The 14,033-nt window shown below is 55.5% G+C and overlaps 1 protein-coding gene across 2 annotated transcripts; it reads right to left on the bottom strand.

Moving 5' to 3' along the window:
* Nucleotides 1-1,934: 1,934 nt before the first annotated feature.
* Nucleotides 1,935-5,601, bottom strand: LCN9 (lipocalin 9). 2 transcript variants are annotated; one of them, XM_055350680.2, is made up of 6 exons: nt 5,493-5,601; nt 4,611-4,747; nt 4,113-4,186; nt 3,553-3,663; nt 3,156-3,257; nt 1,935-3,047 (listed from the first exon to the last, which is right to left on the bottom strand). In XM_055350680.2, the coding sequence occupies exons 1-6, from the start codon at nt 5,586-5,588 to the stop codon at nt 3,025-3,027; spliced, it is 543 nt and encodes a 180-aa protein (XP_055206655.2). In that variant the 5' UTR covers nt 5,589-5,601; the 3' UTR covers nt 1,935-3,024. The 2 variants fall into 2 exon arrangements, with proteins under 2 accessions (XP_055206655.2, XP_055206656.2); XM_055350681.2 differs by lacking the exon at nt 1,935-3,047 and having other exon boundaries at nt 3,165-3,223; nt 3,556-3,663; nt 5,493-5,588.
* Between the last annotated feature and the right edge of the window lie 8,432 nt (nt 5,602-14,033).

Genomic DNA, 14,033 nt, shown 5'->3' with positions numbered 1-14,033 from the left:
CTGGGCTCCAGAAGATGATGCCAAATTGTGCCAAAGGTGTCCCCACCCATATGATGAGTCCCATGGGTTGTCAGAGCAGGGATGGTGATTGGAGGGTGTTGTGATGGAATTGTGCTCCCCAAGCACCCAAAATGCATGTTGATGCACCTCAGAATGGGACCACATTTGAAAATAGGGTCATGGTAGATGTCATGGGAGTCAACCTTCCTCCACACTCGAGTACCTTTAGAAAGTTGTTTATATTTGATTCAAACTTCCTAGCTGTTACCTGTGTGTGTAGTGGGAGAGGGCCTGCTCGGAGCTTCTCTGCCTCACAGGAAGCAGAACACTGACTTCTGTTTCAACAGGGACGGTCTGGCTGCTGGGGGAGAGTAACCTGGGGTGCAGCACGGAAGTGCAAGACCACCTTGGGGGTGCTTCTCCATCATCAGGGAAAGAAGGGCGTGCTTGGACCAGGAGGGAGCAGTGGAGGGTGAGGAGGAGTCAGGGTCTGAATACATTAAATTAAATTAATTAATTAATTAATTAATTTGAGATGGAGTTTCACTCTTGTTGCCCACGCTGGAGTGCGATGGCATGATTTTGGCTCACTGCAACTTCCATCTCCCAGGTTCAAGCGATTCTCCTGCCTCAGCCCCCTAAGTAGCTGGGATTACAGGTGCCCGCCACCACACCCGGCTAATTTTTGTATTTTTTGTATAGGTGGGGTTTCACCATGTTGGCTGGGCTAGTCTCCAACTCCTGGCCTCAGGTGATCCACCTGCCTCAACCTCCCAAAGTGCTGGGATTACAGGCATGAGCCACTGCACCCGGCCTCACTAGACTTTTATTTGACTGAGTGCCACCCCAAATGGAAACAATGAGGGTGGTCTCTTGGTTGTTCTTTCATGCCCTGCCCACTGCCCTGTTCCTTTGTCCACCTGAGGCCCCTGGTGTTGGGGCTGCAGGAGTCTGAGGCCAGGGCCAGCCTGGTGCTGAGCAGCTGATGGTGGGGTGGGTGCTGGGGACGCTCAGCCCTGGCTCAGCTCCCCTTTGTGCTGTCTTCTGGGGTGGGGCTAAAGGCTTCTGCCTATGTCCACATCCACCCCCATGCCCAGGCCTCCTCTGGGGCCCAGAGGCTCCCCCTGCACCAATGGGCAGTGGTCTCCCAGCACCCCTTTCTGGCAGCCTTGGCTCTGCTCCTCCAAGGCCAGCTTTCTGCACCAACGGGCCCCGCCGAGTGGGCAGCTTCTCCTGTTCCCGCTGTGGCTCAGCAGGCTGGGCCCAGATCCAAACAGGGGGCCGGAAGCTGGGCAGACGTGGGAATGCCAGGTGCCTCCCACTCCCTCCCATCCCAATGGAGCTGCTCCTTCCCCAAGCCTGGCACCCATTATAGCGGGCACTAAAACTCTACCCAGCCTCACCCTACAGCCTGGAGCTCCCAATGGAGGTGGGGTGGGGGGTGGCATCCAGACCCTCATCCTAAGACAGCTCCACTTAGCTCCTTTACAAGCAGGCACTGGCTCTGGGGACAGGTTCTTCCTGAGCACCCGGGACTGTGACCCACAGGATGACCCCTTGGAGAGCTCACGCAGACGCCAGAGTTGGGGCCGCCCAGCGCACAGATGCTTCTGGGTCTCGGGCTGCAAAATGTTCTCCCCCGGGCAGGGGGCAGGGCCAGCGGCTCCTCATACAGAGCCGCATTTTTGCTGCATGTGCAGGGTCGTGTCCACCGCCAGGGTCACAGTGCAGGACGTTCCATCGTCACCAGGGCCCCTCCTGGTGCCCCTTTCTGGCTGAATTCCTACCTTCCATTTGTAACCTCTGGAAATCACAGACTCACGTCCCCCTCTGCGGTTTTGTGATTTCGAGAGCATCATACAAATGCAGTCGTTTTCACATCTCTGACAGAGGCCCAACCAACAATCACTTTTAACCCACAAAGTCACCGCAGATTGGCTGGTACCTCCCTTTTATTCACCAAAACATGGAGGGGGGTGCAGGCACCTGCCTCAGCTGTGACATTGTTGATCATCTTCCCCCAAAGGCAGTGGCTGAGCCCAGGGAGGGGACAGGAGGGGAGGGGCAGAGAGGGGAGGGGCAGAGAGGGGAGGGACAGGGAGGGGAAGGTCAGGGAGGGGAGGGGCGGAGAGGGGAGGGGTAGGGCCTTGGTTGCCGGTTGCCATCTCATCTCACCCGCATCTTGGGGCCACCACGCACCACAGGTACATCCACTCCTTTACCCTCAGGAACCCTCGTGCAGAAATGCAGAGGTGCCTTTAGAGGCATATCTCTGGGAGGCTCAGGCTCTGGGAAGGGAAGGGGGCCCTGGGGGTTTTTACTGGGCTGGGACCATTTCTGAGAAGGGAGGGGCAGCTCGGAGAAGGAGCCTGTGGTGGCCTGAGTGGTGTCCCTCAAAGGACATGCTCCTCTCCTAGTGCCTGGAGCCTCTGAAGGGCATCTGATGGGAAAGGGTCTTTGCAGGTGTGAAGTTAAGGTCTTGACAGGAGATCATTCTGCATGAAGATGGGCCCTAAATCCAATGACAAGTGTCCTTAGAAGAGACAGAAGAGGAGACACAGACAGAGGCAGAGGCTGGAGTGACAGCCACAAGCCAGGGATGCCTGGAGCCCCCAGCAGCCGGAAGAGGCAGGAAGGACCCTTCCCGGGAGCTGGTGGAGGGAGCACAGCCCTGCGGACCTCGGGTTTCAGACCTCGGGCTCCAGGCTGTGAGAAAGTAAATCCTGGTTGTCCTAGTCACCCGCATATGGTGACATCAGCCCCTGGAGACTCACACAGGGCCCCATCTCACTTCCTGCTCAGACCTTACCACCCTGGAAGGCCCCATCAGTGCCCCGACTCCAGGATGCTTTCACAGCATCTTTCACTAAAGCACCTTGTGTTCGGTTCCCAGACCAGGGGGAGGGGTGGGCACCTCCTGGGGTGGGACCCCCCAGCCTCTGACGTTGGCCCCAAGCTCTCCCCATCCAGCCCCCTGCCCGTCCTGAGTCACAGCTCATGCATGGGAGGCCTGGGCGGGCTCCTCTAACGCTTGGAGTAGCAGGGATCTGGAAGGACAGAGGGGGCTCTCAGTGCAGGGACAGGGACCCCGCAGGCACACCTCCCATCCCCACCCTGTCCCGGCTCCCGCTTGGTCCGGGAGCAGTGGGGCTGACCTTTGTTGGTCAAGTCGACGATATTTTGTGAGCCAAGTCCGTACTTTTTGCAGGTTTCTTCAAATCTGCTCAGGAAGGAGGGTTCCAGCTGTGGGACCCGTGCTGGGAACAGAGTTGGTTCTGTGTGAAGCTGGGCCTTGCTGGGGGTGCTCAGGCAGTGCTGAGGCTGGGCAGGGGGTCACATCCTGACCAGAGAGGGGCTTTGAGCCAAGTGAGATGGGAGGTGACAGATTGAAGCACCCAGCACCCTAACAGTGTGTCTGTGGGAAGGAATAGCCAATGGGAACCACCTCTCCAAACCCCAGGGCCACTGCGAGACCCTCCTCCGCCCAGGGTTGGGCCAGACTTCAGAGGAGGTGGGGTCCCCGAGGGGGTCAGAGGGGGACAGCGGAGGTACCACAGAGTGCCAGCGTGTGGCTCTCGGTCCCGTTCCTGAAGTTCTGGAGGTGGAAGGTGATGAACAGCCTGTAGTCAGTCTCTGAGACGGCCACTGTGTTCTTGCCCTCATCTGCGTGGAGACATGGCTCAGTGTGGCCCGGCCCCGCCACCCTCAGTGTCCTGTGACACGTGCTGTGTGGCCGCAAGTGAGGATGGGGGGTCAAGTGGCCTTTTGAGGCGGGAGGGGAGGAGCCCACGGTGCTCACCCAGCGGAGACCCCTGCACAGGGGGTGGGCAGCAGCGGCACAGCCCCCTCCCTCCTTGTCATTGGCTTGCAGACCCTGGTGGCCCCTCAGTGGGCTCACCCCCCAGAGCCCAGCATGACACACCTGCCTCCCTGCTTCCCCTGGGCCAGGAGCCCCCCTGGGTAGGTGCCAGGATGGGTCCCTCCAGTTCAGGGTCAAGCTGTCAGGGGCTTAACTAAAATCCCCAGAGTCAGTGCTCACCAGAATATGGCCCAGGCCCTGGAGAAAGGAGACCCCCGACTGTGAGACCAGGAGGAGGCTGGCTTCCACTTACAGTTGATGGAGTATTCCCCATTCTTCTCTGTCTTCTCGCAGACCACGACCACAGCCACACACTGCCCCTGCACCCTGGAAGCCAGCCAGGAAGATGCCGGGAGTGGAGCTCCAGCCCCCTGGACGTGCGATGGCAGAGAGCACCCCTCCTCCAGGGCACAGGCTCCCCCTCCCAATGCCCAGGCCTCATTCCACAGCCCCGAGTTCTTGGGCTGGGCCCTGCTGCAGCCCACCGGACACCCTCATCTCCTCGAACCTCACCCCAGCCTCGGAAGGGGGGTGATTTCATCTCTATGTTTCAGGGAAGAGCATAGTGCCAGGCAGACCAAGTCCCTGCTCCCACCTCACCCTACCCCCAGGGGTCACACGCACAGGCTCAGGCTCTCGCCAGAGTGCAAGTCAGTGAGTGTGCGAGCGTGTGTGTGCAAGAGTGAGAGTATGCGTTGGGGTGGCAGGGGCATGGGTCTTCCTGATGCCAGCTGAGGTGGGCAACACGCACATGTATTCGAAATCAAATTTTAGGCTGCCGTTCTTCAAGTGTTCAATACTCCGGACGAAGACCCTCAGGTCTCCATTTTCTTTAATCCGATTGAGGTCATCTGAGGCCATGAAAATAGAATACCAGACCCCCGAAACCTGAAGACAAAGAGCTCCAGTGTGTGGGGGGCCGCGGGACAGCCCTGGGGATGCTTAGCGCCCACAGTCTTCCCTCCCAGGGCCCGGCCCCTTAGCATCTGGCTCCCAACCAGAACCCCTCCGCCCTTCCAGGGCCCCCAGGTCTCCCCCCTGTCACCAGATCCCCCCTTTACCCCCAAGGTCGCCCCTCTGCTCACAGAATGCCCTCCACCCTTCCAGGGCCCCCTCTGCCCCCCAGGTCTCCCCTCTGTCCCCAGATCCCCCCTTTACCCCCAAGGTCGCCCCTCTGCTCACAGAATGCCCTCCGCCCTTCCAGGGCCCCCTCTGCCCCACAGGTCTCTCCTCTGCCCCTCCAGGTCCCCCTCTGTCCTCTCAAGGTCCCCCGCTCCGCCCTTTCCCACTGAGTCCCCCTCTTTTCCCTAGGTCTCCCCTATACTTCTAGGAACCCCTCTGTCCTCTTAGGGCCCCCATCTCCCTGCTGGCCGCCACTCCACTCTCCAGGTTTCCCCTCTGCCCTCCCAGGGCCCCCTCTAACCTCTCAGGGCCCCAGTCACTCTCCCAGGCCTCTCCCACCCGACCCTCCCGGAGTAACCCCTGCTCTCCCAGGCTGCTGTCACAGCTTGGGGAGGAAAGGTGGGCTCCCCTTGGACCAGTTGCCCTGGTCACAGGTCAGAGACCCCAGGCTGGGGGAAGACAGGTGCCTTGAAGCCTGGCCCCTTCCCCACAGACCCCGACGCAGACACACCCTGGCCATGTTGTAGTTCCTCTGCATAACGGTGCGGGGATCGAACTCCTGGGCTGCGATGAGGCTCAGCCCCAGGCTCAGCAGAAGCAGAGCCATCTTTGCCGTGGACGCCTCAGCCCTTGGCCCACCCCCTTCATACCCTGCTGCCCTGCGGCTTCCAGCCCTGCAGGGCGGCCCACTCTGTGGCCCATCCACACACATCCTGTGCCCACTGGGCATGCAGCCAAAGGCCCCGAGGCTGCTGCCCTCTCTGCCTTGGGGAAGATCACCCCACTCCCTTGTGGGAACTTCCTGGATCCGTGGGCAAAGGAACCTGCTGTCCCCTCACTGGAGGCAGGCACCTTGTCCCAAACGCAGGGGACAGCCTCTCTCTCAGCCTGCAAGAGGACCCATGGTGGCTGTGTCTGTGGAGTACAGGGTGTCCCTGGTCCCCTCCCATCCCCTCCCGCTCCTTCCCCAGCACAGCGTCTGGGGCCGGAGCCAATGGTGAGTCACAGCGTCCCCAGGCTCAACCGACGGCCGGGCGCTTATTCGCTCCTTATTCTCTCAGCCCAGTAACGAGATGCAGACGAGCTGGGAAATAAGAGAGTTTGCTTCTGTCACCCGGTACAGGGAGAAGCCTGGGAAAATAGCACCAGACCAACTCAAAATTGCAGTTTTCCAGAGCTTACATACCTTCGAAGCTGTAGGTCTACGTGTAAGTGTGCATTCAGCTAAAGACACAGTGATGAACTTCTTCTAATCTATAACTAAGGCCTGAGTCCTGAAGACCTTCCTCTGGAACCTCAGTAAATTTACTTAATCTGGAGGGGTCCAGGTGCTGGGGAGATTCCCCTTATCTTGTCTCCTGCTAAATCATGGGGGTTTGGGGCGTTCCTTTAGACCCCAGTAAAACTTGTTTAATCCTAAACGGGTCCTGTTAAGAATTCCTTTGTTATCTTGCCATGCTTCAAGGCCCAGGAGAGGCCTGGGCAAAACTCTTGGTGGGCTTTTGTTACATTCCAGCCTCTGTTGAAGGGCGCTGGCCCTCTCAGCTTTTAATATTTGACTTCACCACCCGGTCAGTGCTGAAACAGTTGTCGTGGAGGCCGGCCTATTCAGCCGTTAGTGAGACCTGGCCTGCCACAATCCCCACTGTCACATTATGCATGATTGCTATCATGCTTGTATATTTATTTATTATGAGAATCATGGGGGGATGGGGCATTATAATCTTTCTGGCTACTTCCTGCTGATAGGAGGTCATTGTTACGGGACACCAAACGCAGTGTTGGAGTGAAAGATGTTGATTTGTTCCCAGTAGTACTCTCTGTTTTGGGGGCCTAGAGGCAGCGCCTGTTGAAATAGTATGAGCTGGAGGCATGTTTTGGAACAATGTGCAACAGCAATACATTCCACAATGTAACATGATGCCGGTGCCTGCAAGGACGGCCTGGACTGCGAGGACGTTCAGCCCCAAGGGAGGCCCTCTGCTAAGCCACGATGTGGTTCGGTCATTAACCGATAACCTAGGGCTGGAGATGACCTGCATCTGCGGATGATAGATTTTTTTTTTTTTTTTTTTTTTTGAGTCTCACTCTGTCGCCCAGGCCGGAGTACAGTGGCGCCATCTCGTCTCACTGCAAGCTCCACCTCCAGGGTTCATGCCATTCTCCTGCCTCAGCCCCCCAAGTAGCTGGGACTACAGGCGTCCGCCACCACGCCCGGCTAATTTTTTGTATTTTTAGTAGAGACGGGGTTTCACCGTGTTAGCCAGGATGGTCTCGATCTGCTGACCTCGTGATCCGCCTGCCTTGGCCTCCCAAAGTGCTGGGATTACAGGCGTGAGCCACCGCGCCCGGTGGATGATAGCCTTTAATGCCAGAGAAATATTCCCGGAATTGTCAGGTACATACATGCAATATTTGGTTCTGATGAGGGTGCAGGCTGCCCCTGGGCCGCTGTTAGAATGTCTAGGGCCATTTGATTTTGCAGGATAGCTTTCCACCTGTGGTACGTTTCAGCATTCACATGGGAAACACTTTGGAGACTGTCGTTTAAGCCTCACTGCGTAAAACTAGCGAGTGCCTCTGTGTGCCATATGACTATTTCTAAGCCCGCTGAGGGCGTAAAGATTGCGGCCAGATGACCGTACCTGTGAAAGACTGGCCTTGTCCGTCTGTTATGCATATGTGGGAGATTGACTGGATTTTGGATGGTTTTTACCAAGGTCCCTGTACCCACAGGAGGCCTAGAGTGCAGTGTCTCAACGTGCCCTAGGGCAGCCATGGCCATAAAATGGTGCCATAAAGCCACTGGCTTCCGTCAGGGGCATACCAGTGTAGGCAAGGCCATTGGGACCAGTCAGTGGCAAACAAATCTTTTTATTGAGGGCCGGGCGCAGTGACTCACGCCTGGAATCCCAGCACTTTGGGAGGCCGAGGCGGGAGGATCACTTGAGGCCAGGAGTTTGAGACCAGCCTGGCCAACATGGTGAAAACCCGTCTCTACAAAAGAAATGTAAAAATTATCCAGGCGTGGTGGCGGGCACCTGTAATTTCAGCTACATGGGAGGCTGAGGCAGGAGAATCGCTTGAGCCCAGGAGGCAGAGGTTGCAGTGAGCCGAGATTGCGCCACTGCACTCCAACCTGGGCGACAGAGACTCTGTCTCAAAAAAAAACAAACAAAACCCAAATCTCTTTGTTGTAGCACTATATGTGCGGCAGAATCTGTCCCATGATCCGAGTTACGTTAGGCCGGTGATCAATGTGTGGCGGAATCCGTCCCACGATTCGAGTTGTTAGGCCGGTTGTCAATGTGCGGTGGGCGGAATCCGTCTCATGATTCGAGTTATGTTAAAGTCGGTGGTCAAGGGAGGGGTTCTGTCGTTTGCAGCATAAGGGGGCTATTTGGTTTAAATGTCCGGTGGAAGCAGTTAGCCAAATAAATCCATTCCAAATTCGAAGAAAGCCGTTTTTATACCGGACATTTTGTAGTATAATAGCCTGGACATCCACCTTCGGACTCAGCAAGGGCATAGCTAAAGCGGTTGCATCATCCCTTGTTTTGTTTACTGAGAATGGCCTTTTGTGCCCTGGGCCTTCTGAAGTTTTGTTTATGGGCCACTCTGAGACATTTGCGCTGGTTACTCTTGTCATTTGTGACCCAGTCCAAGATTTTAGATTTCCCAAAAAGGTGTGCAGGTAAATTCAGTCCTTCCCTTGGATGGGCGACCCCCGCCAAGGCAACCCTGAGGTGCTAGAGAGGGGTGAGAGGCCACAGACCCTGAAGGAGGCTGGCTGCAGGTTATCTGCCTAGTCCTGTGCCCAGTGTAAGAGAAGATGACAGGTAAGAGCAGGCATTGCAAGACGGAGCACTAGAAGAGAAAGTTTTAGCGTTTTCTGAATAGAAACTTCAGGCCTTCTAGGGGTTCTGCTTCCCAGCGGTGGCCGGAGATTTCTCTGCTGCAGGGCTCTTGGCCGGCAGGGATCTTTCCACTCATGTGTGATGGACCCAAGGCTTGATGCCTGCCAGCTTCAATGCTGCGCCCATGGTCAGGAGCACGTGGTAGGGCCCTTCCATTTTTCCCGTCGCGGCAGCTTCCTTCCATTCCCTCAGCAGCACTTGATCGCCAGGTAGGAGTGGGTGGCAGGTGTCTGTGGAATTCACCGCATCCGTGTTGGAAGCAAACTTATGCAAAACGTTAAGAGTTTGTCCTAAGTGAGCAACATGATTCTGAATAGCCGACTCCCTACCTAGGGGCACTTTGGTGGCCCGAGACAGATTGGCTGCAAAGGGTCTCCCAAAGATGGTTTCACAGGGACTTATTTTAATCCCACCTACAGGGAGCAGTGCAATGCTAAGTACCTGAGTCCATTTCAACGGAGCCTCTTGACACAACTTGGCAATGAATGTTTTTAGGCTGCGGTTCATTCTCTTAGCTTGTCCGGAAGATTGAGGTCTCCACGCTGACTGCAGTGTCCACTTCATTTCCAATGCTTCGTTCATTTGTTGAGTTATCTCAGAGGTGCACGAAGGCCCATTATCATTTTGGATTACGTCGGGGAGCCCGTATTGTGGTATGCTTTCCTTGAGCAAAACTTTACTTCAGTTGCTCATTCGGAGTGACATGGGCACGCTTCCACCCAGCCAGAGAAGGTGCCCACTAGAACTAGGGGGTATTTGCATCCCCAGGGGCTGGTGGCATCTGTGTAAAGTCTATTTGCTGGTTTTCCGGTGAGTGCCTGCCTCTTTCTTGTTGCCCAGGCTGCCCTCGGCTATGATTATTAGGCTCATTCCGGGCGCACAGATGACAATGTTGAATGATATTCTCTAAGTGGGCCTTTAGTCCTTTCCCTTTCAAATAATGTTGTACAAAGGCCAATGAAGCGACTCTCTCAAAGTGCGGGCTATCGTGAACGTACTTTAACAGCGGGTGGACGAGACGCACTGCCGCCCAGCCTATGCCTGCGCTGTTTCCTCTCTAGCCTCCACCCTTCCTTGTTTAGTTTGAATCCTTGATCTTCTGCAGCCTTTTTATCTTCAGAAGCATACCGGGGCTCGAGGGCCGTGAAGTCTATTTGGGAAATTAAGGGCGCCTGGATTTCGATGCCGTCACTGGCTGAATGCCTGGCGGTGCAGTCTGCAAAAGCATTACCCCTTGCCACCTCAGAATTACTGCGTCGATGGCCAGGGCAATGCATTATGGCTATTTCCTGTGGGGCCTTTATCGCTTCTAACTTTTTTTTTTTTTTGAGATGGAGTCTCCCTCTGCCGCCCAGGCTGGAGTGCAGTGGCGCGATTTTGGCTCACTGCAACCTCAGCTTCCTCAGTTCAAGCGATTCTTTTGTGATTCTCAGCCTCCCAAGTAGCTGGGATTACAGGCACGCACCACCGCGCCTGGGTAATTTTTGTATTTTTAGTAGAGACGGGGTTTCACCATTTTGGCCAGGCTGGTCTCGAACTCCTGACCTCAGGTGACCCACCTGCCTTGGCCTCCCAGAGTGCTGGGATTACTGGCGTGAGCCACCCCACCCGGCCCACCTCTAGCAATTCCAACACTTGCTTAGCATTTTTAACTTTGGTGTTATCCGCTCTTAGCCACCCTCCTTCCCTCCAGATAGCTCTGTGGGCGTGAACTATCATGAATGCGTACTTGGAATTAGCGTGTATGTTGGCGCTCTTAACTTGGGACAGTTGCAAGGGTGATTAACTCTGCCTTCTGTGTCAAGGTTCCTGCCGATGAAGTTCTTGCCTCTGTTACCTCTGAGGAGGTCACCACGGCATACATGGTGTTTCTCTTCCTGTCGGTGACCAAGCTACTCCCATCTGCAAACAAGGTCCAGTCTGTACGCGGGAGGGCTACAGCCTTTAGGTCCGGTGGCTGGAGAACACTTGGTCTATGACCTCTAGACAGTTATGTAGAGTTTCTCCAGCTCCTCGGCGGCAGGGAATAGTGGAGCAGGGTTTAGAGTTCTGGTGGTTTGCAGCTTTATTTCGGGGTCGTCTAAAAGGATGGCTTGATAGCTACCCAATTGGCCTGCTGTCAGCCAGTAACCTCCTTTGTGCTGCAATAACACTGACATGTGGTGGGGCATATGTATTGTGACAGGCCGCCCCAAGGTCAGCGTCTCAGCTCCCTCGAGTAGCAGGCAAGCAGCAACAACTGCTCGCAGGCGGGAGGCCCAGCCAGCCCTTGGCTACCGCGTCAAGCTGCTTTGAAACGTGTGCTGTGGGTTGTAACGCTTTGCCTCACCTTTGCATTAAGACTCCAAGTGCCAAACCCAGTCTCTCATGCACATCCAGTTGGAAGGGCTGAGGAGGATTTGGAAGCCCTAAGACGGGGATGAGGATTCACTTACACTTCGGTTGTTGATCGAGTGTTGGTGCCTTTCTTCCCACTCGAAAAGATCGTGGTCGGCCCCTTTCAACAGTTCACATAAGGGCTTTCCCATTAATCCATAGTTAGGAATCCAAATCCGACAAAATCCGGCCATATCTGTGAAGCCGCTTAGCCGCCTTCTCCTGGCTGGCTCGCCAAATTGTACCCAGACTGAATCCGGGGGTCGGGCAGCTAATTCTCACGGCTTGATAACGAGATGCAGATGAACTGGGAAAGAAGAGAGTTTGCTTCTGTAAATGGGTACTGAGATAACAGCACCAGACCAACTCAAAATTACTAAGTTTTCCAGAGCTTATATACCTTCAAAGCTGTATGTCTACGTGTAAGTGTGCATTCCCCTAAGACATAAGTGATGAACTTCTTCTAATCTATAACGAACGCCTGAGTCCTGAAGACCTTCCTCTGGAGCCTCAGTAAATTTATTTAATCTGGAGGGGTCCAGGTGCTGGGATGATTCCCCTTATCTTGTCTCCTGCTAAATCATGGAGGTTTGGGGAGTTCCTTTAGACCCCAGTAAAACTTGTTTAATCCTAAATGGGTCTCGTTAAGAATTCCTTTGTTATCTTGTCATGCTTCAAGGCCCAGGAAACGCCTGGGCAAAACTCTTGGTGGACTTTTGTTACATTTTAACCTTTGTAGAAGGGTGCTGGCTCTCTCACCTTTTAATTTTTTTTTTTGAGACAGAGTCTTGCTCTGTCACCCAGGCTGGAGTGCAGTGGCGTGGTCTTGGCTCACTGCAATCTCTGCCTCCCTGCCTCCCAGGTTCAAGCGATTCTCCTCCCTCAGTCTCCTGAGTACTCAGCTGGGATTACAGGCACGTGCCACCACGCCTGGCTAATTTTTGTATTTTTAGTAGAAACGGGGTTTCATCATGTTGGGCAGGCTGGTCTTGAACTCCTGACCTCAGGTGATCCGCCTGCCTCAGCCTCCCAAAGTGCTGGGATTACAGGTGTGAGCCACCGCGCCTGGCCAGCTTTTAGTATTTAACTTAATCACTCAGTCAGTGCTGAAAGTTGTTATGGGGGCCTGCCTGTTCAGCTATTAGTGAAACCTGGCCTGCTACAACAGCGCAGAGCCACACCTGCCCTAACTCCATCTCCTCTTTCATCGGCCAGGAAAACGATGCTGCCCACAGGTGCACACCTGCAGAGGCTGCGACCCATGTAGAACATAAGTGTCCCAGGAGAGAGGCCGAAGCCTGGTTCCAGGAGTGGCCCAGAGGATGGACATTCATGACCCTGGTGAGCAGGGTGTGCTTAGTGGTTGGCCTGGCCGGGGGATCCAACCCGGGGCCGCTCTGCATACAGCACCCTGGGGCCCTGCCATCTGGGATCCACTTGATTGATCCCTCGAGCTTAGAGAGGGGCACCCACCCCCACCAAGCCCTCTTTTGTCAAGTTCCCCAGGGAAACCTGATGGGTGGCAGCAGCCCCCTCTGACCAGCTCCCACCCTGCTCTACTTCCTGAGTCTGAGGACAGAGGAGGGATGTGAAAGCATTTAGGGCCCCAGGCAGAGGGTCTGGGTGAGGGCGAGGGATTCTCAGGAACTCGGGGGCAGCAGAGCCTCCTCCTGAGACGTCAGAGGGGAGGATGCCCCTCGTGCTATGGCCTCTGTGAAGGAGCCTCAGCAAGACCCGGGGAAGGGTGACCAGGCAGAGGGACGGAAGGTGCAGTGCTGCAGAGGCAGCAGTGAGGTGGTGCATGGCCAGGCATAGAGAGGAGGCAGAGGCCAGTGAGCCAGGGGCGGGCGGGGTCGGAACTAAGCTTGGAGAGGTGGAGGGCAGAGAGCCAGGGCGGGGGCTTCCTCTCATTCCCTGTGCGGCGGGAGGCCTGCGGAGAAGTGGAACCTGCCCTGAGCTTTGCCTGTGGCTGCTGAGAAGCAGTCCTGACTGAGTCACTCCTCCCTAGGACAGGGCATTTGGGAGGTGGGGCTGGATCCAGCCTGCCCGGCTGCCCCGGCTCTGCCCTCCCTGGAGAATCAACAGGGTGTTCCTGATTGAGCAGCCTGCTAGGCAGATGAGCCCTCAGCACCATCCAGACAGGCCTTCCCAGCCGCTGAGTCCCGGCCAGCTGGACAGAGGGCACAGCCTGCAGCAGCTGCCTTAGCACTAGATGTCCCTGGGCTGTGCTTTCCTGCATCTTGCTTGGTTTCCCTTCTGTTGAAACAGAGTGGAACTGACAAGGGCATATCTGAGTAGATGAATTCCCTTTTCACAAGATTTTCACAAGAAGGTTTTCTGGCAGGTGGATTTGCAGCTAAAGTGACAGTAGATGTTATCTGGGGTGTAGATGGAGGCTTTTCCCTGCAGCTTGCCCTGCTGTGCTTAGACAGGGATCTGTTTGGTGGAGGAGTCCCCCCCACCCCTTCCCTACCCAAGAGATAGTCATCATTAGCCGGCCTCTCTAGGCACCCATGTCCTTCCCCAAATCCATCACTGTCACTTCTCTGTCTCTGTTTTAGGAACTTTTAGAGATCTTCTATTTTCTTACTCAAAACCTGCCTTCAGCGCTAGCCTGTAAGGTATTTAATGCACAGAAGAGGCGGGCAGGGCACCCCTAAAGTCCAAGGGTCTGGCTGAGTTCCTGGCACACACAGGCACAACAGGTCTCAATCAATATGAAAGAAAGGATGAATGAGGGATGGGAGTAGAAGGAGCCG

The sequence above is a fragment of the Gorilla gorilla genome, chromosome 13, assembly GCF_029281585.2.
Source record: "Gorilla gorilla gorilla isolate KB3781 chromosome 13, NHGRI_mGorGor1-v2.1_pri, whole genome shotgun sequence".
NCBI lineage: Eukaryota > Metazoa > Chordata > Mammalia > Primates > Hominidae > Gorilla > Gorilla gorilla.
This window is presented reverse-complemented; position numbering and strand designations above follow the sequence as displayed.